The sequence below is a fragment of the Falco peregrinus genome, chromosome 8, assembly GCF_023634155.1.
Source record: "Falco peregrinus isolate bFalPer1 chromosome 8, bFalPer1.pri, whole genome shotgun sequence".
Lineage (NCBI taxonomy): Eukaryota > Metazoa > Chordata > Aves > Falconiformes > Falconidae > Falco > Falco peregrinus.
In genome coordinates, this window is record NC_073728.1 from 56347101 (window position 1) to 56374683 (window position 27583).

Here is a 27583-nt window from a genome sequence, read left to right on the forward strand (position 1 = left end):
ATTATAAGCATAAAATTAGAGTCTGTTCCCCATTAATCAGCCCAGCTAATTGCTATGCACTACCATTAGCCATATGGTGTGAAAGACAGCTTGCTCTCCCTAAGATGAAATTTCTTCATTTCAGACATGAAATAGTGAGGGCTCTGTATTTTAAAATAGCTTGTTTTAGATATTTAATTTCTAAACAACTTTCAGCAGTGCTTTCTATCAAGGCTAACTGCACAATAAAACTTTGCATTTATGTGACAAAGCTGGGTATTTATAGTATACTACAACTATGGCACGGATAAGACAAAGAATTCAAATGTGTAGGAGAGTCCTGGTTGTGGTAGGAAAGTGCGGCTGAGGTTTGCTTCAGGTAGCTGTTTATTTCAAAGGATTTCATTGTGTTTTGTCAAATATAAAAATCTACACTGTTGGTGAAAATGTTAATAGCTGGGGAGAATTCACAGCCTCAGTGGAATTTATTAGTATTGTAGGCAGCATGGGGAGGGACATCTATAGTTAATATTGCCTCAACAATTTCCATTATGAAACCTTCAGTGGCTTACAGCTTTGCCAAACTTAAACTGTTCTGGCTGAAATGTCCTTTGCAGGGTGTCAGCCTCAGGCTGACTTTCTTTGGAAAGTTTCAGCTAAAATGGTTCAGTGATTTCTGAGAATGAGGTTGGAGTAAAATATGGTTTTTGTCTGTGTAAAATAAAATCTTACAGCTGTATTGGCGAGAAGCTCCTGTACCTCCACGCTTCAGGGTGAGAAGCCTGTTGGGGCAGGGGGTTGTCCTGACCGCATCATCTGCGGGATGGAACCCACCTCGCTGGGTGCTTCTGCAAAATCTCCCACACTGACTCGCTAACGACTTGTTAGAGCCTGGCAGCTACATGATCGGAAAGTCGCATTTGCACTGGCCACGTGCCATCGCCCCGTAATTTCTCATTGTTCATTGTCCCCGTGGAAAGCCCGAGTGCGCAGATACACAAAGCAGGGCTCCTCTTGCAAGCGATGCTCCTAGCCGCCAAGGCAGGGTGGGGACGGCAGGGATTTGGGGGTGCCAGCCAGCGGGACAAGGAGGCCATCTGCGTGCCCGCAGCAGGGCTGGGCAGCCGAGGGGTAGCGATGCTCCAGCGCAGGGAAGGGAAGAGGAGGAGGAAGATACAGAGCAAGACGGCAGGAGGGCAGCAGGTCCCCAGAGGGCTGGGGGGAGGACAAAGGCAGCAACAAAAACTGGGAGTGCTGGTGGCCACGGGACCGGGAGGCCTTGTGACGGGGCAGGATGAGGATGGTGTGGGGCTGGGGCACGAACCCTGGGAGTGGCGAGGATGGTCCATAGGAGGGGGAGGGAAACCCAGGGTAGGCAGAGATAGGGTGCAGGAGCTGGATGAGGTCGTGATGGCAAGAGGCTGCATTACTATCAAGGATTACCTGTTTTAAAAACATGCAAACTCCCAAACAAATCAACTTTTTTAGGCTTTTCCTGTGGGCCAACATGGGATGTGCCTGAACCACGGCTCCTTGCCCTGCTGGGGGAGAGGCGTCACCGAGGAGAAGTCCTTGCCCTCCTGGCTGCAAGAAGTCGGCACTGGGCGCTTCTCCCTGTGATTTCACAGAGCCTTGCTGGGAGATGGAGGGTTTCTGGGTGACTTGGAGAAGCTCCTGGGAATTTTAAAATTCCTTCTGGAAAAGGAGAAAGGGTGCTGAGCATTTAGGAACTTATTTCCAAGATTAAGTAGGCACTAAAAGCCAAAGCTTTCGAGGCAAGTTGAATTAAAAGCATGTCTCGTGCCTTGCAACCAGGTCTCCAACTCAGGGTTTCTATCACATGCTAATTCTCTGTGTAGAAAAACGAGGGTAGAGGCGTTCTGCTGTTGGGGGGGAAAAATGCAAAAGGCAAGGTAAGGTTTAAAAAATAATTATCTAGAACATGACAGAAAACCTGGGGCCTCCTTTCACTTCACAGAGCCACTAGACGGTGGGACATGCCAGCTGCGCACCTCTTCCACGTCACAAGGAGTGAGGTCTCCTCCTGTTCCTTGGGATTATTGGGGTGCACCTTGGGAAGCCCCACCCAAAGAAGGGGGTCACCCGACGAGCGAGGTGGTGTTCGCTCTGCTCCCGAAGTCAGGCTTTCCCCATCGGCCAGTGCCTGGTTCCATCCCGCCGGTGGCAGGAGGTGACACCGAGGTGTCCCTGTGCCGGGCCCCCGCTGCCGCCAGCTCCCCTGCTGGGCTGGCACCCCGGGAAGGTGCTGGCCTCTGAGCCTGCTGCTGCCGGGCTGGTGGTATCTGCCCATCTCGGGCTGGGAGCCTGGGAACCTTTGCTCGCCTGAGTAAGTGTGGCAATTTCTGTCCCTCCAGTCTGCTGTGAGAATGTCAGGACTAGCCCTGATTTGCTTCAGTCACAAGAACTGCATTGTCTTAACTTGTGCCAACTCTGTTTCTAATTACATTTTAATCATTTAAAAATGATTAGCAGTTTTTATTGCCTTGTTTGTGGGTAAATTTTCTCACCCCACACATTCTAGCTGCACTCCAATGACAAGTCCTTTTATAGGCAAAAAAGCCCCCCGAACGTCCACATGACTATTTACCTACAGCATATTTTATTCCTTCCTAAATTTTAATACTTTCTGGGTGCCAAGGCTCTTGCATTTTCTGGTGGATCAATTGTGGTATTGTGCTGTAAAATTAAGCAGTTTTTTTTGGCAATCCCAAACAATGTAACTTCCACCGAAATGAAGATACCGCACATGTGTTAACTGTGAAAAGTTTCAGCCCTGAATAGTTGCCTTGAAGCTTTTTGCGGTGAAAAGAATTATGTATTTTCCTCTCTTTGAAAACAATTTTTTTTTTTAAACCATGTTTAAACAGGCTGTTTTTGTAAAAGGCCCCCTTTTTTTTGTTATCTTTAGTGTGGTTAGTTGCTTTATTGCTAATCTTGGTGGGTAACTGTATATTATTCACTCTATTGTTCAGCGACACAAGAGAACCTTTGTCATACTCCCAACAGGGCTATTTATATAGCATGGCACTTCTGAGGGCTTCTTCCTGCCCTAATGTTCTTCCACCTTCTGGGGAAAAGAAAATAGTTCATCTGAGTGGGAGTGCGAGCAGTGGTCGCTCCTGCCAGCCGCCCAAAGCTGCCCGCTGAAACAAGGGCGATGCGCAGGTCCCCGGGATGTCGTTTGGAACCAGCTCGGTGGTTTCCAAGATCTGGTTGCCTGTGGTTGAGGTTTACCAGGAAGTTTACTGAATGGAGAGATGCACTCAGGTCTGGCCAGAGAGAGCAGATGGGGTGGTCCTCACTGCCTGTCGCTTGGTGCCACGGTGGGATGGGGTCCCTGCAGCCCTCACCCCACAGGAGCTACCCAGGCTTTGTCCAGCAGGTCCCTGGGGACCAAGGAGGGCTTGGGAAGACCAGGAGTTTCTTGTTTTGTTTTGTTTTGTTGTTGGTTTTTTATTTATTCCTGGGAAGCTTGACTCCAGTGCTAGATTTTCTGTTAAGGGACATCTGCAAACAGGAGTTTTCCTTTCTAGATGGGTGTTTCATCCCTGGGGAGGGTGGGTGGGTGAAAGCCCGAGGTTTTGTTCACCGATGTAGCTGTGACTTGGTCTCGTCAGTCTGGATGGGCTGCTGGGGAGAGCAGGGCAGCCCCCACACTGCTCAGCCGCAGCTCTAGATGCACCAGAGGGGATTCCCACCCTGATTAGAAACGTATATGTTGCCTGTGAGCTTACCTGCAATATATTTGTGGCTCCTAATGGACAATAACCCCTGACAAGGAATCATCACAAACAACGATTTAACTTCTCTCAGGAAACAATGAGGCACCTTAGTTCAAAAGAATCCCAGCCTGGAGGTCAGCGATGGAGCAGTGCTTTGGGAGACGGAGCTTATATTTCACATGCCTGCTTTGTATCTGACCTGATGCAGGGCACCAGCCGCCGGAGCTGTGCTCTCCGTGGCATTAGCGATCATTAACATGCTCAGAAAACTTGGGGAAACAGGCACGCTCGAGCATAAAAAAGCCGCTGCTGATGGCGCTTGCATTTTAGCTCCCCCATTAACAACAGTGTTTCTTGGAGGGAGAATAATTGTGCTTCTGGATTTCGGGGGGAGGTTTCCCGCTAGCTGAGAATTGTGTAGAAGCAGGAGTATCTTGTAACATAAACATTAAGCAAATGTAAACCCCAGGCTCAGTGGGTAAAAAAAGCTGCCTTATTTTGTGTGCGAGTATATGTGGGACAACTGTTAAACCCTATGGAAAAGAGGCTACATATAGGCAGGTCTCCCTGTTCTGGATGATCCTTGAATTATTATTTGTGAAAGGGGCAAAACCCCTCTCTTTTTATATTTTCCGTTGCTAACCAGCTGTGCAAGAAGTTAAACATAGTAATTAACCCATATGTGACCCACTACATTTGACTGATTTCCAGGCAGGGACCGAGTGGTAACTCTAGCCGGCAATTTGAACCTACCATGTTCATAATGATGATTTTACAGTGTAATGGTCGCACTAAATCCTTTCACTTTTGCTCTGTAGCCGCTGTTGTGACAAGAAAAGCTGTGGCAACAGAAATGAGACTCCATCAGATCCAGTGATAATTGACAGGTAAGGACTGCTATTGTTTCCTTCCATTTTTCTTTCTCCCCCGCCTCATTATAATGAAACACCTGCCCTGTGTTGCTAATGGGGAAGAATTAGGAGTATATATGGATGAAATTTTGTTTTTGATACCGAATTAGTTGTGCTTTGCAATTGCGATTGCCACGGAAGGGCCGTATAGAGGATAACGGAGCGACCTGCTCGTTGGAGGGCTCCAGTTCTTGTAACTGATTCATGTGCATAAAGAGGAGATTTTTCTTTCTGACTTTCTGTGGCTCAATTCACATGCTATGCCAGGGAAGCTTCAGGAATAAAATAATAATAGTTTGTGATTTATGAAATGTGGTCGGGTGCTTATAAATATTTAACTTTTATTTGAAAAATGTTTGAATCATTATCACTTAGCTACAGTAGTTCTGTTGGATGCAATCCATCTACATTTTAAGGTTTTTATTTATGCATAAAACCAGTTAAAAAATAGATCTGCAAAGTAAGGTTTTTTCCCTCCTCTTATTTTCTTTGGTTGGAATACTATTTTGACTGTATTGTCAGCTGATTAATTCATTTTAGCCTGTCTTAATTATTGTGCTTTTAAACGGATCCATATTGCTAATCTGATATCACTGGGTAAATCATTGGAGTACAATACATCTATTTTAGTTGTTCTGAGCCATGTGTAGTTTTTGTGCTTGCCAATTATGCAAAATGGTAGCCAAATAGTAATTTTTACATTTTAATTGTCCAAACTCATTGTACGAAGCCATGTGTGATAACCAGGTTATTATGCAGCGTTACTCTAGAAGAGTTAAATGGCCATGAAGCACTGAAAGTGTCTGTCATCAGCTGAGGAAAGCAATACCCTTGCACTAATCTGTGAATAGAGGGACCCTGAAGGGAAACTACCTACACATATAAGGGCAAGAGCACAGAATAGTGGGCTTCTCCTTGCATTATTGTCTGAGATAATGTTGGCGATATTAAGTTTAAAGTATCTTCCGTGCCAAAGCATCCGTGTTATGGAGGAAGGCGGCGAGGGTTTGGTGCGTTGGGTGCCACAGGCAGAGTGGTCCAGGGCTGTGGCAGGGCCTTGCCTGGCATTGTGCTCGTCCAGACTCCCAGATTTACAGCTCTCGTTTGAATTTGGTAAGAAAGTGTGTATATTGGAAGCTTATAGCAAGTGTTTTGGTAATAAGTAATCTTGAGAGTGTTTAAATCTCAGAAGATATCTCTATCTATTTTAACTAGGCATATTTTCATCTTCTGTGAGCATTAGGTAGTACCAGGGAAAGTGGGGGGAAGAAAACCCCCAGTGAAAGCTGTATAGAGATGTGTTTTATAAGCACGCTGCAGAGTTGAACACTATAAACATGGTGTTAGAGTGGCATTTTGAGCAACATGAAAGCTACAAAATTCACATGAATTTTTCATTGTACTGGAAAGTGAGATGTTAAGATGCTAATGGCAGGTTTACGGAAATATTTTGTTTAACTATCTAGTATGCAAAACTGCTAGTTGCAAATCATTTTAAATTATGAGAGCCAGAGATGCTGTCTGTTACGTGCTTCCTGCAAAATGAAGAAAACAGTTACATGAAAAAAACAGATTTAGCTTCCTAGCAGTGATCGGTTTATCAGTCTTTACGTAAATTGATGCAAAAGGTACCGGTTCTGAAGATTATTTTTTTAAAAATGCAAGCTAAACGTAACGTAAAGATGATAATACAGACCCTATCTCACCACCTATGCTGAATCACGCCCGGCTTGTGAACGGGTTAAGCTTTTAAGTTCTTCACTTGGTTTTAAATTGTGACTTTGATACAGAAGGTTGATATGACTGTGGTTTGAATAACATTTGATTTTGACCTGTTCCTGTGGGTTGCAATGGTATAAGAAATTTGACTCAGCAGTACTGTAATTAGCCCTCCCCGTGTTTTTGAAACAGGATTGTGTTACCTGGATTGCATTAGTGTGGCTTCTATTGTTGCCGCTTCGCATCTGTCCCAGTAGGGTACTTAAAACCTTTTCTTGGCCGGGGCTAGTTCAAACAATTTAGGCCAAATAAGTATGTGCTTTATACAGTTAGTGGTTTTAGTGATGTTTCTTGTGACATTTATCCTATTCATTTTTTCCCCCCTTTTGGTTTGGAAAGGATGAAGTGATCTATATGGAGCCTTTTTTACCTTAAAACGAGTCCTTTAAAATCGTTCTAACACTAAAACGCCTGCACAAGTCAGAACATGTGTTTAGTTGTACTCCATTGTCGCTTCTCCATGCGCACAATTTTTAACTGTTATGTCAATTGAGATGCGAAACCATATTTAGCTCTTTTTATTTGCATGTGAGCTTAGAGAATTCATTTGCCATTTGGGCTAAAGCACTCCCACATGCCTCACGCTCTGATAAAGTCTTGCCTATGGATTTAATCTAACTCCTGCCTCAAATCCTGCGAATCCACAGACTCTGACCTAACATAGAATTTAATGTAGGATCTATCCATGGGATTTTTGACATATGTACTTACATGGAAATGCTATCCTCTTCTTACATGCTGGAATACTATTTTGGATTGATTAATTCTCTTTGATAAGGCTAGAGAAACTTGGGATAGAGCGCGCTCGGTCTTTGTAGTGGTTTAGTGAACTTGGCAAAGAGGCTGTTTGGCAACTTCAAAGTTATGCACGTTGTATTCTTTCTCAAACCCTAGATATATATAAAAAGTAAATCCTATATTTTTATTTAATCAAAATGTGGGATTTAAAGAAAAAGTCTGTAGTTGTGTTTGAAATAGGATATGACTTTATCCTGTATAAAACTGCTTTATACTTTGCTCTATTATAGTATCAGCAGATGCAGCAGTGGAAGGGACCTAAAGAAATTTATACTCGTAGAGTGATCTGAATTTTCTCTGGAGAACAAAATAAATCTATTATGCTTATAGAGCAGTCATTTCAAGGAAATTTCTTGGAAACCTGCATGTGTGTCTGAATCATCTTCTTAGTATAGCCTGTATATTTTATCGCTAATCCAGTTACATGTGTTGAGATGAAGCTCTGATTGAACAGGAACTCATTTTAAAAGGGGTATTATTGTCACCACACAAACACACAATTCGTCCTGAAGGTGCGGTGGCAGGGCTGTATTGTAATCACACTTAAAGAAAACACAGAGCACTTCCTGTTATTAAATTAAATTCTAGATTGATTTAACTTTCAAATTGTAACTCATATTTGAATTTAAAAGGTTTGCAATAAAATTCCTGGGAAGAAATTGAATAAATTGTAGTTTTATTACCACTCTGGATATCCTGTTGTCCTAACCTTTTTCCTTACAGTTATCTTAGTTCAATAAATAAAACCTCATTAGACTATTCCCATTTCAACGAGTTTATTAAATTTTACAGGAGTAATTAGCATAAGCTGTGCTAATTTTTCTGCAAGACTAATGAGAGAGCTTCCTAATTAAGTTTGCTTTGTAAGAATCAGAAAAGATGATAATGACAAAAGTCACATAGGGGAGAAAGTGGAGCTTTATATTATTCCTTGGTTCAGGAAAGAGGCTCCTCTCTCAGCATTCCATTCCAAAATTTTCCACCCAATTTCCCATTGTCAGGACCGATATTTAAGGGTGTTACCCATGCCTGCTGGGGTTTCTTTACCTTTTATGGCTTCATCTAGTAAACAGGAGTCCTACAGACTGATAAAGTAGGAATAACCACTGCAATTCCAAATATAGCGGCAGAAAAATCTCAACATTTAGGATCGATACCATATACCTCCAGTTTGTGATGCTGCATGGAAAAAGGGCTGGAAACAGCCCGCTTGGAAGTTGCTGGTTCCCCCCAAATTTTGCTTCTTCACAGAGTACTTGAGCAAGCTGATAACGGTGACCTGAAATCAGCTTTGCTGAGATTTACCAATACAGATGAGACCTACTTAAGAAATCTCACCACTGTCCTTCTTCTGGACAGATAAACTTCAGTTGTGGTCTAAGTCCATGGGCTTTGTGCTGGAGGCCCCCCCGGGGTGAGACCGTGTACCCTTAGGTAGCAGCTCAGCGTGAGCATCACCAGCGTGTCTTCAGACCCTTGCCTGGCAATACATTGAAGTTCTTCACATGCTGCTTTGGATGCAATTTATTGAGCAACGAGGCTCCCTCCGGCTCTGAAGAGGCAGTTTATGCATTTCCAGGGCAATCAGAGCTCTTGTCCGTGGAGCAAGGGTGGGGACTCGTGGAGTGGAGGCTGCAGTACTTTCTACACTTTATTATCAGGTGACACCAAGGTACCTTTTAAGGCATGACCTGCTACCAGTGTTTCAAAGGTCTCTGTGCTTTTGACACCTCCTGTATGGGATGCTTGGTGGTGCTTTCTGTAATCTGTCCCCAGCATACCCAGCTGCCATGGCTATGGAGGGAGCTAACTCACCTACATATGTTTTTGAAATCTTTCAGCCTTTAACTTGAAAATTTTTATGTTTGTGGGTAGGATTTCACTGTGCAATGACATGAAAAGAGGCGTGAATGACTTTCAATGTCTCCATTTTACTGCTTTACAAGTCATCACGTAGTGGATTGTATTTTACGGGCCTGATTGTCTTTTCATCCTAAATACCGGGCAGGTGGAAAAATGACACAGAAGACTGTATCACACTCACTGCATCCTCCCCACAAACACACTTGTTAGGTAGATGCGGCGATTAATGCATTTTGCAGTAGCTTTCCATGCCTGGAGGGAGGGTGACGGGGATGCAGGCGGGCTGGCAGAGCCGGCCAGCTTTGGGAGGGGTGCTGGCAAGAGGATGAGGCAGGTTTTGCTTGGGAGGGAGCTGCTGAAGATTGCTTTGCGGCAGGGGATGGGCTCAGCACCGCAGCTGATCCCCACCCAGGCTACAGGGACAAGGGCTCATCATAGCAGTGGTGTCACAGCAAAGCGGCAGATGATGCTGGGTGCTTTGGCACTGGTCCCTCTGCAGGAGTCCCCATTTCTGCCCTGTCCTGCTCATAACCTTGGTCCCCCTGGCCATATGTGGTACCTGAACCTGGCTGGCTGGGGTCAGGGGGAATGTGTGTGTGCTGGTGTTCCTGCTCCCCCTTTGCCCATGCTGGGGACAGGGCTGCAGGAGGCTGTGGGTCCTGTATGGCCTGGGTCCTTGGATGGGTTTTGCAAGCGGGAGGGCTGGCGTGGTGCTCTCTGGTAGACCTCAACGTAAGTGATAAAATGCTCCTGGGCCTGAATATCTGGCCATTCTCTTGAGTCTTGTACTGGGAAGTCTTGCCTCATTGCCACGTCCCTTCTAGAGCCAGATGGGAATTATTGATCCAGCAGGGACGGAGTCTGGGGAGCAGAAACTAGGCGACAGAGGACTACCCCCAGCACTGCACAGAGATGTCTCCCAGGCTGTCTATGAAGGCTGTGCTGCCTAAACCCTCTAAGCCTCTAAGCAGGGCATTCAGATGTGCAGAAGTTGGCCTCGAGCATTTCATGTGAGCTCCCGGAGCCTGTGAACCCACACATTTCTGAGAGGGGAGGGACTGAAACACACATCCTCAAGGATTTTGTTGTGATTGATGCAGCTGAGAAGCATTACCCAAAACATTTCCCACATGACTTAGGCAACCAAAGGCATTTTGAGCTGTTGTGAGATAAATGGGAGACTCTGATCAGTAGATGCTTCTCACACAGACATTCAGACAGCCCCTCTACCAGCACTCCTCATGCATGCAGTGTCAGTCCTCTTTCTGGTGATGAAATCACTAGAGCTGGGTAGCTTTGCAAGGATTCTTGCAAAAATCTCTTGGTTTCAGCCTGTTGGGGTTGGCACATATCTCTGCCACTTCAGAACTCATTTATTTTGCTCTTGGGGTTGAGTGAACTTGGTCAGGGTCAAACCAGCTTCTGCTTATTGTTTGTTCGATTTCTCTCCCCTCAGCCTCCAAGTATAAGAAGTTTTGTATAATCTCAAAACTATTATGCAAAACCTTAATTTGGTCTCAGCTTCACTCAGGAGGTTTGTGATTTTCTCAGCAAACCTGTTCTGAGTTTTCAGTTTGTTATAAAACCCCAAACCAGGCAAGTTTTATGTGGTTTTGGGTTTCACTGCAAACATTTCACACTACTCTAATAGTTACTTGCTTCTCTCAGCAATGCCTTTTGAATCTGCAGCTAGTGTTTTGGGCTTTATTTCACTGTGATCTTATGCCTGATTATTACTATTTAATATCATGGTGATATAACAGAGGCTGCTATCGCAAAGAAGGCTCATTGTGCTGGGTGCTGTGTAGTCTCTAGGTGGGTAGATGATCCCATTCCTGAAGACAAGTGGTTCTCCTGACACAGTCTGGAAATTGAGATTGAGATTTTTCTATGGAGAATAAAAAACGCAGCCTTGTATTAAATGTCCTGTGAATGAGGGAAACTGAAGACCAGTCTATGCTATTGCTTTTGGTGTTTGACTGTCGTCTTTAGTGCTCACCCACAGCCCTTTGGGGCTTGGCTAGTTGTGCTGTCAGTCCAGAAAAGTGACTTGAGTGGATCTGCTGCCCCGACACCCCAAGGTCAGTGTGTCTGTATGGCTCTGCTCTGCCCTGGGTGGGTGGTGAGCCTGGGGTGACAGCTCTGCACCTACTGCTTTCAGAGCTGTGGCTGCGGCAGGTTGGCAAGTCCCTTGGGCTCTTTCTGAAAATCTCAGTCTTGGTCAGCAAGGGTTAACAGTTTTAGGGGACTGCACTGGTTTGTCCAAGTCCTCAAAGCCCATCCTGAAGACCCTATGGTTTGCTTGTGCAAAGGAGCACTCCGAGGTCTGAGACCTCCTGGATTATTCTGCTGCTCCTTCAGACAGCAGGATTTGGGCACCCATGGTTAGAAGTGCTTTAAAAAGTTTGGCTGCCTCTGTGTAGTGACCTCCCGCAGCATCAGGAAAGCTCTAAGTGTGCTGGGTTGGTCCCACGAGGAGCCCAGGGCCTGGCAGGATGATCCACCCCTTTGTTTCTGATCACAAAACTTCAAATGTGCTGTTCATACCTATCGATTTCTTAATATGAACTCCTACTTCAAAGCGTGTCCTGCAGCGGGGAGGATGTGCTCGGTGCAGTGGGCTACCCAGCTCCACGCAGCTCAGTGCCAGTTTTTCTCTTTCTCAAGAGTGGGGATTTTTTTTTTTTGGAAAAAAATACTGGCTTTTTCTCATATGCATATATATAAGTACACACAGTTTCTGGTGTGGATAAATTTCCTGTTCCGTCTGAACACCTGATTTATTCCCATATTTGCTGTCACTGTGGGAATGCATGCATGAGTAAGAGCGATAGGAAAATGTATTTGCAGAGATCATCCTCAGTTTTAATGCTGATTAGCTAAAATTGTTCTGAACATGAAAAATGTGTCTTAGCTCCATCCCAGTGTTTACTGGGTAAAAACATAACCCAAGCTTTATTCTGCAGAAGCTGAGGTGTATCCGTAAATTTCTTCCTGTGAGTAGTCATAAGTGTTTGCATGTTGTAGCCACCAAAATGTATTTTAAGTAATTGGCCATATCTACAAAAATAGCTGTGCTAAATTAAAATTCACTTCTCCCTGCTGGAAGTATTTAATTTTAATACAAAATCTAACTGATAAAGTTAAAAGAGTAAGAAAAAGTTGTAGGTTTCTGTGTAAATCATGACTGAGATAACTTTCTAGAAATGAATTTAACTCCGTTCTTAGAGAGCAGCAAGTCTCTGTAGTAGTAATGGTAAATACTGGTATGAATTTTTCTCTTTCCCTTTAGCATCACGGTTTTTTTTTTTTTTTCTGTAAAAGTTCTGGAAAAGTACAGAAAGGCCATACAAAGTTCCTAGTGTGTCACATTAGCAACTTTGCATAGGTAGTTTGTGATCAGAATATATTACTGTATCAAATGAGTGTTTACTTTTTTTGCTAAGGACAGTATTTTAAAGGTTTTTGTTTGTTTTTTTTTTAAAGCTGAACAAATAATTTTCTACCTGCTTTTTAAAAATAGTGTTTGGAAATAGAAAATGTGAAAACAAATTTTCTGGTGCTGTTAAGATGTGAACTATATGAAATGAGTTATTAAAAGGCTTTATATCAAGTCACTGAAATGATATACTGGACAGTAGTAAGGTGACCCAGATATAGAGCCTTTCAGTGCAATCATTGAAATGCTATGAACAGTACTGTTTTGTCTTTGGTTTCTTGCTGCCTCTAAAGGTGTAGGCAGATGAAGATAACTTTAAAAAGAGTTATTTCTCCAATTACAAGCTTTTGTCCAAGAGCAAAGACAGATTTTTAGACTAACAGCATTCACTATAACAAAATTAAATTCCCTTCATCTGACAAGAAGCTGAGTTTGGCAATAGGTTGGGATTTTTGGCTGGAGATAGGGCAGAAGCTGCCGTCTTTACCCCCTGTTTTTCCCCGCAGCGGTGACCCAGGTTTGGAGGGGAGCGCAATGGGGAAGGGTGGGTGGGCACTGGGTGGTGTCACAGACAGCGAGAGTAGCGTGGCCACCAGTACGCTTGGGGACATCGTTTTCCCCTTTGCTGGTGACGTGCAGGTTCCCCTTCAGAGTGGTCCGGGGGGGCGGGGGCAGGGAGCAGCATCACCACTGCCACCCCCCTGCTGGCCCGCCTGGATGCCCGGCCAAATCCCTCCCGTTTTGTAACAACGCGGTAACGTCCAAAATGGCATTCCACAACTATGCCATCTCGCTAACCGGCTGAGGCACAATAGTTCAGTAATGTAATATAAAAAGTAATGGTGTTAGCTAACACATCCTTAATAAGATATTGTCTGCTGCTCTGCCATATGCTACCGAGCAGGCTTTCCCTCTGTGGGGCTTTTGAGTTCTCTCAATAAGATTATTTCAAATACTCTAATCCTGAATCATTGACATGAATACAAAAGCCTAGTGACATCTAATAGATGCCTCTTAGCTTTGCTTTTCCTCTTGTTCCTTTCCTTTTTCTTCTCTTTTTACCTGACAAAAAGCTTACAGACACTTGGGCTCTGTCTCTCAGTACCAGCATGTGGGTCCCCTCATGAAATATAAAGGAGGAAAAAGGGCTGACATAGGGCTGATAAGCCACAGAGCAAAGGACCATAGATTAAAAGTAAATGCCAGTAAATCCTACCCTGTACACTCAGTTGTTCTTTTATTGTTTTCTTTAACTCTTCTAGTGCCACGCTGGACTAGAAAGAGACGAAAAATGGGGTTTAAAAAAAAAAAAAAAAAAGGGCGACGCTACAACGACATAGTGCCAGAGTGCTGAAGGCTTGCTGAGCACTTGGGTTTTCTCAGCCCTCCTCTCACCTTGACTTTCTAATCAGAGTTGCAAATTGTTTCAGCTAATCGCATCTTTCATGTATCCGAATGTTTAGGTCATTTTTTTCAAAGATTAATCCTAAAAAAAAAAAAAAAAGACAAAAAAAAAAGACACTCCCCAAGTGACATGATTGTGATTCTGGAAAGGATAAATTTTATATAAAGTAGATGTTTGGAAGAATTGATATCCCACTGTGAGTGCCTAGCCATAAAAAAAAAGGATCTTCCTCTTGTTAGTGTTGTCTCAATAACTGTCACGAGACAGAAAATCATTTTTCTGTTCATCTTCTTTTGGATTTTGTCAAACGGTTCATCTGTTGATTCCAAAATTTGCATTTGGAAAAAGTTACTGGTTCAGGATACAGCCAGTGTCTACAATGGGTTAAAAGGAAGCTGATTAAAACATAATCATTTTCCTCCATTTTCTCCATGATTTTGCAGGGGGACTCACAGGCTTTCCTGACCAGGATAACCATCCGCTTCCACCCAGTTGAGTCAGGTCTTCTCTGTAATCTCCCTGAATATAATCTTTCAGTTGGATTTTTTGGCATCTGCATCACTCCATAACCATTGGCTGACTTCCCAGATGTTAAGTCACTTTGATAAGTGGATGTTAAAAACCACTTTACCTAGTTCAGATTTTGTAGGATGACACAAGAAGAGGAGAAATGTCTTCTGTATTCATTATAAAGTTCTTTGCTCTAAAAGAAGAGGAAGAAAATTAGCCGCACTCAGAGCTATTAAGATCTGATGGTAGCGTCTGCTCCGTGTGCCCCTGCATTGCTGGCGCAGTCCCACACCAGCCAGGATCTGCAGACGGGAGCACGTCCCGTGGCATGGATTGCTGGGGGTTCTGCAGACAGGAGGAGGAAAGGACCTGCACATGTTTTGTGTAGCTGCCCAACAGCTGGGATCAGGATTTGGCCCCTTTTAAAGAAAAATGAGGGAGTCCCACTGGGTTACAAAGGAACGTCCTCTGTAATCCTGGATTCTTCTGGGATCTAGGACAGAATTTGTTTCTCCAGTTGGGGTTTGTGTGCTAAAAGCAACTCTGTAAAACTTGGATTTTTTTTCTTATCTCTGGGACTTGGTTTCCCGTCAGCACCATGGGCTGGTGTTAGTGGGCTCCAGCGGTCTCCGGGCTCTGTGGGGCTGGCCGGGCTTGGAGCTGCTGAGGGAGGGTTGTACAGCGGCACAGTGAGAGGGTCTGTACCCCCAGGAGCTGTTTAAGCAAGACAATCCCTAGGCTACATCTGCCTCCTCTTTTTTAAATAGCACAGGGAGTGCTGTAATAGCTCTGGCATTCTTAAAAACAGAATAAATTGTACTGTGGTGTGGGAGGAAAACTCACTAAATGCCGTTATGTGTATACAAATTGTTGTCTGTTGTGTACTGCATGGCAGGAGAGAGAAACTTCTCTTTTTTTTTCTGAAGGATTGCCCTGCTGTGACAATGGTAACTTAATTTGTCAGAAATTACAAGAACATTAATACATCATGCCCTAATGTGTCATTAGTGCATTAATACTTCCGAAGTCATTGGACTTCTTCTAATAAATGCCTTCAAAGTTGGCTGGGCATTCATAAATTTGAGTTTTCAGTATTGTAATTGTAATTGAGATACCTATTTTCCCTGATTAATTCTTGGACTTTGTATGTAATAGTCAGCCTTGTTGACATTCACAGCCATCCGCACTTGAAAGACTAACATGCTGTTAGTTAATATTTGTGTTATTCTAATAAGTGGCATGATTTGGAACTCTCCCCTTGCCCCCCCCTCCCCACCAGGGAAAAAAAAAAAAAAAAAAAAAAGGTGGGGGGGAGACTGTTCTCAGGGAAACAAAAGAGAATTTTGGGAATGCTTTTTGCCATGGTAACCCAGTTATCGCTCATTAATCTGTCACGTATGAAACGAGTTCCAGACTACAACACACTTAAACAAGGCAGCGTTTGGGGGGGGCTCGTCCCCGCGGCTGCTCTACCTCTTACCTGGGGCAGCAGCAGGGCCGGGCTCTGGGGCTGGAAGGGTTAACTAGTGCAGAAAATCCCATCATGTGCCTGGTTGGCTCTGAAAGAGGGGGACCCCCAGCCTGCTTGGGCCACCTGGGCTGCCTGGCTCTGCCACCCCAAAAGCAGCTCCCCGGGAGATGGGGGAGCCCCGGCGGGCACCGCTGCTCTGGCTGTCGGGGCTGCTGGTATCTCCAGAAGGAAGGAAGGAAGTTTTTTTCCTTCATTTCCAAGATAAGGTGTCATTCATGAGAGCAGCCTGCTGAACTAATCAGGTTAATTGAGAGGCCCTGAATAGCTCTCATTGAGCGGATCCCTCCTTCCTGCTCAAGGCAGATAGTGCAGACGGAGAGATTACAAGTGCTTTAAACTCTTTCTCTCCATCTCTGAATTTCACACCGATTTCGGGATGACGGGGGTCAGAGTAGACGTGTGACACTGAGGTTGTACAATTTAGCTTTGCTGGGAGGGAAGTGTGTTTTGTTTCGGTTTGTTTTTTCTTTTACTCATCATCGTTATGATTATTTTTTAGCGTGGCCAGAGCCTCGCAGCTCTCCTGATGCCAGGGACACCCTGCTGATTTACACCAGCTGGAGTGGTGTAAATTACTCCAGTGTTTTGGAAAGATGTAAAGGACTAATCCAGTCGTGTGACTGGCTCTACATTGACTCGCTCTTGAATGTTGTTAATATTAAAATTATTTCAGTCCTAACTCATGGCAGGGCTGCAGGAAACATTAATTTTAAAAAGATGTTTTCAGTGTTTGAAGCAGATAGCAGTTGGTTTTATTGCTTTTATGGTATCATTTCCCTTTAAACCCTTCTAATCGAAGTGGCTGTACATAATTTTATTCAAGTTTACCAGAATGTGAAAGCGTTTCCCTCTGGATACTCCTGCCAAATTAGGAACATCCAGTCTCCAAACCTCACTGTAATCTTCCTACTTGCCTCAGTCTATTACATTTTCTTTGCAAATATTGTAACTATTAGAGTGCAGGAGAGAGAATTTTCAGGAAAACAAATTCCCCCAAAATAGTATCCCCCACCCCCATCCCTCCTCTGAGCCAAACTGGTTGCTTAGTTCAATTTAAACACAAGCATCGAGCATCGTTGGCCACGTTGGCCCCCCTCCTCCCCCTGCCTTCTTTTCCTTGGAAGTTTCAGGAATGACTTTAATTATCTCTACAATCAAATTCTCACTGCTGTCCCTGTGAAAGCGTGTAGTCATGGATTGCTGGGATTATTTTCTTTAGCACTTGGGGATAGAGAAACTGGTTGTTTGGAAATGAGAACCAGCTGGGTTCTCAGAGCTGGCGTTTGGAGGGAGCCACTTTGCACACAACCCCGGCGCTGAGCAGAGTCGTGAACTCAACCCCCAAATTACCAGCGCTTGCTTTGCCCCATGGGATTATGCAATATTGGGGCTGATTTTTGTTTATCTCATTAATATGCATCTTCAGGGTGGCTGCTGCCAGGGCTTGCTTTAACTCCTCACAAAACTTTACTGGGGCAGGGGTGTACCCTGCAGTCCCGTCCCCGGACATCACCTGCCTAAAGCATAGATAAGAAAATTACCCCCCAGTACTCAATAACTGTGTATGAGGCGTGTGCTGCAGATGACAGGTAAGCAGGTAAAAGAGGATTAATACAACAAAAGAAAGAGCAGAGGTAACTTCTGTTATCTTGCATCTTTCGTTGCCCTAGAAGAGAAGCTGCAGGGGTGACGTTCTTCCTTGCTTGGAGAAATGAGTTACTTGTCATACTTTATTAATCTGTTGTAGTGCCAAATTCAGTTCGAAATTAGGACCATACGTCTAGTCAGAAATGATATGACCTTTTATATATATCCAAAATATATATACTTTTAGCTCAGTATTTTGTCATAGGGAAAGGTGAGAAATTGTCTTAATTTAGTTATGAGGATGTGCATTCTGAGATGTTCCACTGGATGTAGGGCAGCTGCTCCGGATTTCTGTCTTTTTAAGGGAGAGAAGTGTTCATGCTTTGAAATACAAGGATTTGTTTTTATGGTTTATTTACATTTAAAAGCATCAATATAAAATCCATATAATTTCTGCTTTAAGGGTTCTCTCACACTCCACACACTTGCACACAGCCTGAGTTTCACTGCAAAGTGTTGTTAGGGTGTTTACATTTGAAATTGTGACTTTTTAATGTTTGAAATGCAATAGTGACTAATTTGGTAGCTTAGGTAAAAAGTCCAGAAAAGAAGGCTTCCAGATCCTTTACTAAAAAAAGTTTATAGCAAAGAAAATGATTGATTGCTGTGCTCTGAACAGCTATTTCTATATGATTTGATTTCTTTAATACCTGAAATATAATGACTTTGACTCTATTAATATCCTCTTTAGCACAACTACATTATTTTTTGAAAGATGAAACCATTTAGCTCTGAACATGCTTAGATCATACCATGACCTAAATACTCTTATGTATCTCACAGACACACATTGTTTTAGAGTTTTAAGCTGAAACAAATATTCTGCAGCCACTGTGACACTAACATTTGAGAGCTTTTCCACTTCTGCATGTTTTCTTCTGCTGATGGATTTATTCAGTGTTTCAATTTATCATCTTATATGTATGTATTCGCAGTCTCACATGCATACCGTGGGTTTGTATTTTTGGTTTTAATCTGGATTTTCCATTTATTTTTTCTTTCCCCCCAACAAATAACTGCTGCATTTCCAGTCACTCAAATTTGGACAGAATTTTACTTCCTGTTTCAAAGGTCAAGGAAAGCTGACCTCAACAGCAGTGTTGAGGCTGCTGAATTATTCATATCATTGACTTTGTGTCAGCTTCCACATTTGTGCAGAGGGATGTTTTATTCATTTATCTCATTTAGGGACCTGCTCTGCACCTGTTTCTACCATTAAGTACCCTGTAATTTGCATTTGATGCTAATTTAGTTTCATATCAGCCTGGTCCCCCCTTGTTAATTTAATTTTCTAAGACCCTTTTCATTACAGTAGAAATGTTTCCCTCTTTAAAGCAAACATCTATACAAGTAATTGTATAAACTGCCTTTTAAATAATATCTTTTAGAAGATTCCATCGTTTAATTCCTTAATTCCTATAATTAGCCATGGTTTGATTAATGTTTCAAAGGGTTAAATTAAAATGCAGAATTACTCAAATGCATGCCTGAATAATTTTCTCTCTGCTGATAACAGTTTCTGCATTGCTGCTTTTATTCTACTCGTGATTCTGAATATTACATGTACTAACAAGCACTAATTTTCCTTATGTAGTGATTTTCCTCTGCTAAGCGATAAGTTTTTTAACATATAATTGTTGGAAACTCCGTATTGCCAGTGAGATACTTGATTTTTTAATTCTGATCGCTTGTAAACAGCCAAGGAGAAATGCTGTGACTGAGGAGCTGCTCCAGTTTTCTTTCCAGATTGTAAGAAACTGTAAGAGATCCTTTATTTTGCCAACAAACATCACGGCTGTGTTCTTACAAACAGCCTGATTAGCGCCAATTGCTACAGAGAATAATTTGGAAATATTTACAACCATCATGGATTTGTTTGTGTAGGTGAAAATTTACATATGCTGTGATCCTACAGGGCAACAAGTTCTGTGCTTGTCGCCTCCAAGCACATTTATGCATTTTCAGTGCAAGAATTTGGCACCGGGGTAAATAAATGACCAGAGGGGCTATAGGGGAAAATCCAAGTCCCTTCACTCCCCCGTGGGCTTATTTCGAACAAGGTTGGATAATTGCAGCTGGGAGTGGGCGCTGTGCCTCTGCCTGTGGGGCTGGGATATGGACATCCCCTCCCCTCCTTCCCCAGCCAGGGGGAAATGCGAGCGGGGGCTCAGGGGTTTCAGAGGTACGAAGCGCCCATCCCTCGGTGGGTGTCGGAGAGGGGATGGGGGACATCGGTAGAAACATGGGGCTGGGAGCAGTGGGGTTTCATTACCCCATCAAAACACCTTGTGCTAATTCCTCCCTCTGTTTACAACGTGTGTGTGTAGAATGAGGGCATCTATCCCAGGAGACCATCCCCCTAAATCCTGCCATGCCTTCCTGGGAGCAGGAGAGATTTGGAATTTGGTTCTGCTTTGATGCTTCAATGATGGTGTCTGGTGCCTGGCCAAGGCTCTGAGCTGGTGCCAACCCACTGCTGTGGTGCCGTGTGTGGTGAGAAGGATGCAAGTCTGGCATATAGGGTCACCTTTGCATTAGCTTTTGGTTTGCCCCACCAGAAGATGCTCAGCTTCCTCCAAGTCCCCCTGAAGTCAGGATTCTGGGAAAGGTACCGCAGGTTGGGCTGAAAGGAGGCTGCTCTGCTCTTCTGCTTTTGTGTGGAGCCTGTGGGGCTCCCGCTGCAAACTGCCCAGCACTGTACCAGGGGCCAGGTTTGGCTGTGATGGTCCCCAAAGCATGACTGATGTTACATGATGTGCTGCTTGGACAGAGGAGCCCGAGACTTGGGCCCTGGAGTTGCTAATAGCATGAGGATTTAATAGCCAAAATTTGTGCTGAAGGAAAACCTCTGTTTATCCATTGCTGTTAGGATATTTTGCTTTTACTCTTTTCAGTTGCAAAGATATCTTGTGGGCTCTGTTTGTGCTGGAAGAACCCCCAGATGCTGCTGTTGAGGGTCCAGAGTGGGTTTGTCTTGGGGGTGCACTCCTGAGCGCAGCCGGTTCTGGGAATACCAGGGTTGGCTGATGGTCGGACATGAATGCAAGTACCTATGAACATCACCTCTCCGAGCAGCCCCCAAATTCAGCTACTCATAGTTTCTCCCCCTTTATTTTATTATATACTGACAACAATGGCCTCAGAGCTGGGCATTTCCTGAGTATTAATGACCAGATGGGGTTAATGGCCCTTGCTTGTGCCTTAAGCCATCAGCTCTTCCCGACTGGTCATTAATTCCCAGGAAAAGCCCTCTGTGGAGGTCATTATTGCTTAATTATCTCCATACACTTTAATGCCAGTTTTGACAATGTACAGTCTCATACTTTGAGTTATAGGTACTTTATAATTCATTAAATAGCTTATCATTAAAACTGCAGATGATCTTGATTATTATTTATTAATGTTTTCCCTTTGATTTTTTTTTTTTTAATCTGATGCTCCAGTGCTGTGGTAAAGAGGGGACAAAGGTAGATGGAGTATGGCTCTGATGCTGAGAACATCCGTGCGGTGGGCTCTCCCTGTCTGGAGGGGTCTCCCTGGCTCTGAGAGGTCCCAAAGGTATATGCCAGACCCCAGCTCTGAGCTCGGCTTGCTTAGCCCTCCAGGTCCAGCAGAAAGACTTGAGGAATGGGATGGCCACCTCTGCTGAAGCTCCTTGTGCTGGCCCCATGCTGTGGGAACGTTGGGAGGATCTGGCCCATGGTTTTGGCAGGTTTTGCCTCACTTTTCTCCTCACCCTGGACCAGATGCTGGCTGGGGGTTTGCTCTGGGAGCCCTTTCTCACCTTGGAGAGTTGTTCATGTGGTGAGCTCTCTTGGGGTTGATGGTTTGGCCCTTTCTCCAGCAGCATCGGGTTGGTGATGCGTTCTAGTGCAGTTAGGTGGTGTGGAAAATAAATGGGACAGGCTTAAGCCAAGTAGAGGAACTTTAATTTGTACTTTATAATAAGAGCGTGCATCTCTTCCTCCTGGGAGAAGCTTCTCTTTCTGTCACTCAGGTGTCCCTCTGCGTGGTGTGACAGAGCTGCAGCTGCTTCTGGCTTTGCACCTGCAAGACCCAGGCTGGCTGCGCTGCCTGCGCGCGCTGGGAAACATCCCGTACCAGCACTGCCTTGGCTCTGCCTTGGGCTCCTCGCTGAAATCACGACCCACGGAAATGGCCAGAGGAGCACTGATGTGTTCTGGTGCCCTCCCTTAGATAACGCCGCCTCTAGGGGAATTTACTCTCTTATTTACCCCAAATGGCCCAATCCTGCAATCTTGCCTAGTTCTGCCCTATTTTCCATTTTTTTTCCTCAGGCTTTGCAAGTGAAATGTTGGGATAACAGAACACTAAGCCTTTGTGTTCAGGAGCCCTGGTCAGCACCAAGGGGGGGCTGTGACCCTGCTTGAGGGACCCCGGCGACCCCTCCCATGCCGGCTCGGGGACCATGCTGCTGCCCCGTGCTTGCAGGACCTTGCAGTGGCAGGACTCCGTCAGCCAAAAAACCTATTAGGATGTTTTTTCCCTGTACTCAGTCGTCACTGGTGTTTCTGTTGCTCTGCCCTGACAGCATCAAGTTGTTTAGGCAGTAATACCACAGATTTGGAGCCGTTTTCTCCGTTACCTGTGCCTCTGTTGGTTTTGTGTTTGCTGGAGGGAAAGTTGTGTGTGGATGTGAAAATACTGGCCCCATTGAGCTGTGCCATCGCCTGCAGAGGAGGCCAAGATTGCACCCACTGAATTTGCTTTTCTACCTCTGAGCTGTGTTTGTTTACAAAACCTTCTTCTGAACTGCTATAAACTGCCCAACCGATCTGCTTCCCAGTCCCAGTTGGCTCTGGCCTTCCCCAGAAACCAGTCCCTTTTGATTAAAATCATCTTGTCATTTGAAAGCAGGGAAACAAACAAACCAACCCAAAGCCTCGTGCAAAGTTTGAAAGTAGCATGTTGCTGCTGAGAGGGGGGAAAAAATCTCAACCACCCAACCAAAAATCCTCAAATCCAGACTCAACGGGTCTCCTGTTACCGCTGTCAGGGAAGTCCCAATGGCTTGAAACTGATGGAGAGCTGCACGCTGGAAAAATATAAAAAAAAAAAAAAAAAGAGGGCAAAAGGGACCGATGGTATTTATTTATTTAAGAGCCTAAACGATTTATGGTAAAGCTAATTTAGGAGTGCGCTCTAAATTCCTGCTGTGTGCGAAAGCGGTGCACAGCGTGGCGGGAGCGGGTGGGGATTTGGGGGGCAGGGCGGCGGGGATTTGGGGGGCAGGGCGGCGGGGATTTGGGGGAGCAGGGCAGCAGAGCCGGGAACACGCCGCCGGTTTTCCTCCCCCTCCCGGTGCCAGCAGTGGCGCTGCGGGCAGCCGGGACTCGGGGCTCGCAGCGGTGGCTCCGCGCTGTGACTCCCGGCAGCCGGGCCGGCGCTGTGGGCGCGGCGCGGCGCGGTGCGGTGCGGTGCGGTGCCTCCCGTCCGGGAAGGCGCGGGCGCCCCTCCTCTCCCCCTTCCCGTTCCCTCTTCTCTTTCTCGCTTCTTTTTCTCGTCTTTCACTTTTCTTTTTCCTCTTCTCTTCCCTCTTCCTTCTCTTCCCCCCCCCCTTCCCTTCTCTTGCTTTCTTCTCTTCCCCCCCCCCTTTTTTTCTTTTTTCTTCCCCTCCTCTTTTTTCCCTTCTCTTTCTCTCTTTTCCCTTTTCTTTCTCTCTTTTCCCTTTTCTTTCTCCCTTTTCCCTTTTCTTTCTCCCTTTTCCCTTTTCTTTCTCCCTTTTCCCTTTTCTTTCTCTCTTTTCCCTTTTCTTTCTCCCTTTTCCCTTTTCTTTCTCTCTTTTCCCTTTTCTTTCTCTCTTTTCCCTTTTCTTTCTCCCTTTTCCCTTTTCTTTCTCTCTTTTCCCTTTTCTTTCTCTCTTTTCCCTTTTCTTTCTCTCTTTTCCCTTTTCTTTCTCTCTTTTCCCTTTTCTTTCTCCCTTTTCCCTTTTCTTTCTCCCTTTTCCCTTTTCTTTCTCTCTTTTCCCTTTTCTTTCTCTCTTTTCCCTTTTCTTTCTCTCTTTTCCCTTTTCTTTCTCTCTTTTCCCTTTTCTTTCTCTCTTTTCCCTTTTCTTTCTCTCTTTTCCCTTTTCTTTCTCTCTTTTCCCTTTTCTTTCTCTCTCTTTTCTTTTCCTCCTCTTTTCTTTTCCTTTTCCTTTCTGTCTTCCACTTTTTCCTTTCACTTTTTTCTCCTCTGACTTTCAGTTTTTCCTCTCCTTTCCCCTTCTCTAATCGTTCCCTTGCTAAAGGCCAGAGACAGAATTACAGATGCTGCTTTGGCATTGCAGTACATGGCATTCTTTGGGGGTGTTTTCTTCTGCACAGTATGTTCTGTGTCTTTTGAATTGTCATCCCTGCAAAAAAGAAAATATTCCTTCTCTGTTAGGAACAGAGAAGCATGGAAAAATTGTGAAGTGTAAGGAATGTACAATGATTATTCCCTTTTTCAGCATCCATATAATTAGTGTTAAGCCAAACCAAAAAGCCTCAGGCTTAGAGATCACTAGAGTAAAGTTACATTTCGCAAGACAAAAACTGAACTCAGTGTGCAAAAAAAAAAAAAAGGGTGACCATTCTACCTCATAGACTGTAAAAGCAGGCATGATATTTTGCTAGGGAAAAGCAGAGCCATTCAGTTTCGTTACTATATAGAACGTAAAATTAACTTTATTTACATTTATTTCTTTCCTCCTGCTTTGCGGAGAGCAAATGTAGCTATTAAAACTCTTGATATGTTTGTTTTTCAAAAAGAATAAATAGCACGAATGAAGAAAATATTGGGGGGGCAATAGTGATGTACAGTGATGATGTTGCCTTTTTTTAAGTTTTAATTTCAGGGTGGGAGCACTGGAGCTGTGTCGGATGGGAAATGTATTCATGCAATGAAAGGCTGCATTTGAATGCTGCTTTTTGTTTACATTTTCAGCAAAACCAAGATGACACAGCTGGGCATGTTCAAAGTGAAATAAAAATAGGAATGAATAAATAAATAGTAGTAAAGAATAGTAGTAAATAAAAATGAAGTCAAGCGGGCGGCATGCTGAGCCTTGAGGAAGGCGCCCTTCGCCTGCCCAAGCGGTGTTGGGCTGGGAAGGTGGTGCGAGCCGAGGGTGGGGGCAGGAGGAGGGTGGCTGGGTGCTGTGGGGATGCCAAGGGAGGAGGCTGGTGGGGCAGGAGCGAAGCTCAGCTCTGCTGGAAGCAATTCCTGCCCCACTGCAGCCCTGTGGCTTTGACCTGCCCGGGTAGCTTTGTGCTGTGGAGAGCTGAGTGTTTTCTGGCGTGTTTCGGGGTGTAATGTTTAGTTGAGAAGGGGGAATTTTGGCTGCCCGTGCCAACTGCCATGTAGAAACCTGTCTGCAGCCAGAGGAAGAGGAGGAGGTGGGAAAACCAGGGAGGCTGCTGGGGGCTGGGAGCCGTAAGAGAAGAGGCTGGGAGACCTGGAAGTGGCAGGCAGACAGAGATAGATAGCAATTAGGATCTAGAAGCAGACTGGGAGATAAGGAGTCACTGAAGATTTACTGTATGTATATGGACAGAAAGAAAGAGCGAGTACATTGGGAGCAGAGAGGGAGGTGTGTACGCACAGTAAATCTCTGGTGATGCCATATCTCTGGCTGCTTCTGCATCCTAATTGTTATCTTCTTGACTGCTGCTTTCTGGCCTCCAGCCACTTTCTCTCCATTTCCCTTCCCACCTCCAATGGCACCTTCGTGAGCCAGGATTGAGCCCCCTGGATGCTTACGGCTGGGCAGGGTGCTGCTTTCCCGGCATGGCTGGAGCAGTTTCCCTCAGCCTGCTGTGAGTTATGCTCTGCTTTCTGGGGCCTCCAGCGAACCCTGGGAAGCAGAAAGGAGCTGTAAATGCCATGTGCTTCTTGTTCCTTGTGCTCAGACTTTGGGGCACAGCTGGGTGACCTGCACAGCTCAGCTGTGGGTAAGAGCCCTTTGCACCAGCTAACCAGGAATCAGGCAATGACATTTGTAATGGGGGAACTCAAGAGGTGTTTCTGATCATCACCCCGGGGATGAAGGGCAGCCCCAAGCTCCAGCTCGTGCTCTCCATGACAGCAGTGATCTTTGCAGTCTCAGGAGATTTTGGTCACTGCCAACACTCTTAAATTTACTTTTAGGATGCTGTTCTTCACCCAGGAACAACCTGGAAATGTCTGAGTCTTTGGGGAGATCTTTCTTCTCTTTGTCAACATTCACATCCACACAGTTTCACATGTGATTTTTCTTGGGTCAAATTCTATTTGCTTTAGCAACATGAGTAGCCCCAAGGACCCTTTCACAAGGAGGATTTACCTCTTTAGGTCAAAAAGATGGTGATATCTGCAGTATTGCACTGAACCTTGCATTGCTTTAAGGATTTTTTTTCCTGCCAGACAGGATTAAATGCCTCTTTGAAGTGGAGTATCTTATTCTTTCATGCATCTTCAAGATCATCTGATTTGTTCAAACTGATATTAGTATACCAGTAATGCTTAATTAGAATAGTTTTATATCAAGTAAATATTTTCTTAAATGCATAATTGATTGTGTAGGGAAGGAAGAACTGCAGGAATGGAAATCATACATCATTTCATTATTAATGGCAATGTCTAAATAAAATGCAGACCTTGTCATATTTAATGGATGGCTGAGTCCATTCTGCTTTAAAACACAAACTATTTTTTTTTTAAAGGTGCCTGCATAATTTCAGCCAGTTTAGGTGGAATTTAATATTTCCATAACTGTGTTTGAGGGGTTTTAAGTTTGTAGGACCTAAACTAGGTTGTCTCAGAGCAAACCAGAAAGGAAATGGTTTTGGCATAGGGTTGAAAGTTAATATTCTCTTAAAGAGATTTTTTCCCAGAATAAATTAATTTGGGGATTTTCTTACAAACTGCATAACACCTAGTGAAAGTTTTATTTTTTTATTGTATATAAAATTGAAGCTGGTGGAGCTCTGCAGTTTTACACTCACTGTGGCTGTGGTCCATAGCGTTACCAAAGGGCAAATTCTCTTTCTTGTCCTTTTATTAGCTGTGAGGTTTGATGAGTGATGCTGAGGTCTGAACGTGAGATGTGCAGCACAAGCCAGCCTGTCCCAGCCACAAAGAGCTTGGGATCAGACAAAAGATAGCAGGAAGATGTCATATAAGACCAGTCCCTTGACATCAAGGAATTTAAGTGTTAGAGGGAGATAAATGGGATGGGTTATAAAACGAAGACCAGATCTACTGCTTGCTGGGTTTCTCAGCTTCTGGCTTCAGTAGGAGCGGTGACACCTGGAGGCTGTGTTGTGTTTGCCTCCACACTTAGAAACCTTGAGGGGTTTCCTCTGCATAACAGTCTGTATTGCAGAGCAGAGCTTGTTCATTGGAGAAATAGTCTCTGACTGATTGAGGTGGGATAGGTGCACAGCTCTGTCTCCTGGGTGCAGTTCCACAGAGCTCCCATGGAGGAAGGTGTCCTGAGGTGGCTGCATGCTGGAGGTGCAGTGTATTTGCTTGCCCCTTGTGTGCCTTGTCTTACGGACCAGATCCATCAGGGTGGCGTGGAAGCTCCTGTCAGCAGAGCTTCCAGACTTTGTCTCAACACCTTGCAAAACTGGAGAAATTTGTCATGCTATCCGCTGTGTGAATGCCAGTAACAACCACATGTTCCCATGACGTGCACAGGTGCCAGACCTGGCATGGGCTAATTTTCTTCTGGCAGGATCATTCAGTCTGTAGCACGGCAGTGCCAGGACAGGAATGGATCAATGTCTGAGTAATGTGAGTGATGCAAACTGTCCTTGCTTGGGACCTCTGCCTGTGGTTCAGGTGACTCCCAGCACGCACACACAGTTCCTGACAGTGATGGTGGGAGGGCTAGAAAAGGAGAGCAGGGTGACTGCAGGTGAGATGCAATGGCGGGGAGCAGAATGACTGAACTTGAAGCATCTTGGCAGCCCCCGGCACATAATACAGTTGGTGCTTGCAAAAACTTGTCAG

General features: G+C 44.6%; 1 protein-coding gene across 9 annotated transcripts in view; it reads left to right on the forward strand.

Annotated features, from left to right (window-relative positions):
* The window catches only part of EBF1 (EBF transcription factor 1), a 283485-nt gene that overhangs the window by 14942 nt on the left and 240960 nt on the right, over positions 1-27583 (forward strand). For all 9 annotated transcript variants that reach the window (XM_055812620.1, XM_055812621.1, XM_055812622.1 and 6 more), the window contains exon 6: positions 4541-4609. In XM_055812620.1, the coding sequence (XP_055668595.1) occupies positions 4541-4609 (69 nt within the window). The remainder of the gene's footprint in view (positions 1-4540; positions 4610-27583) is intronic.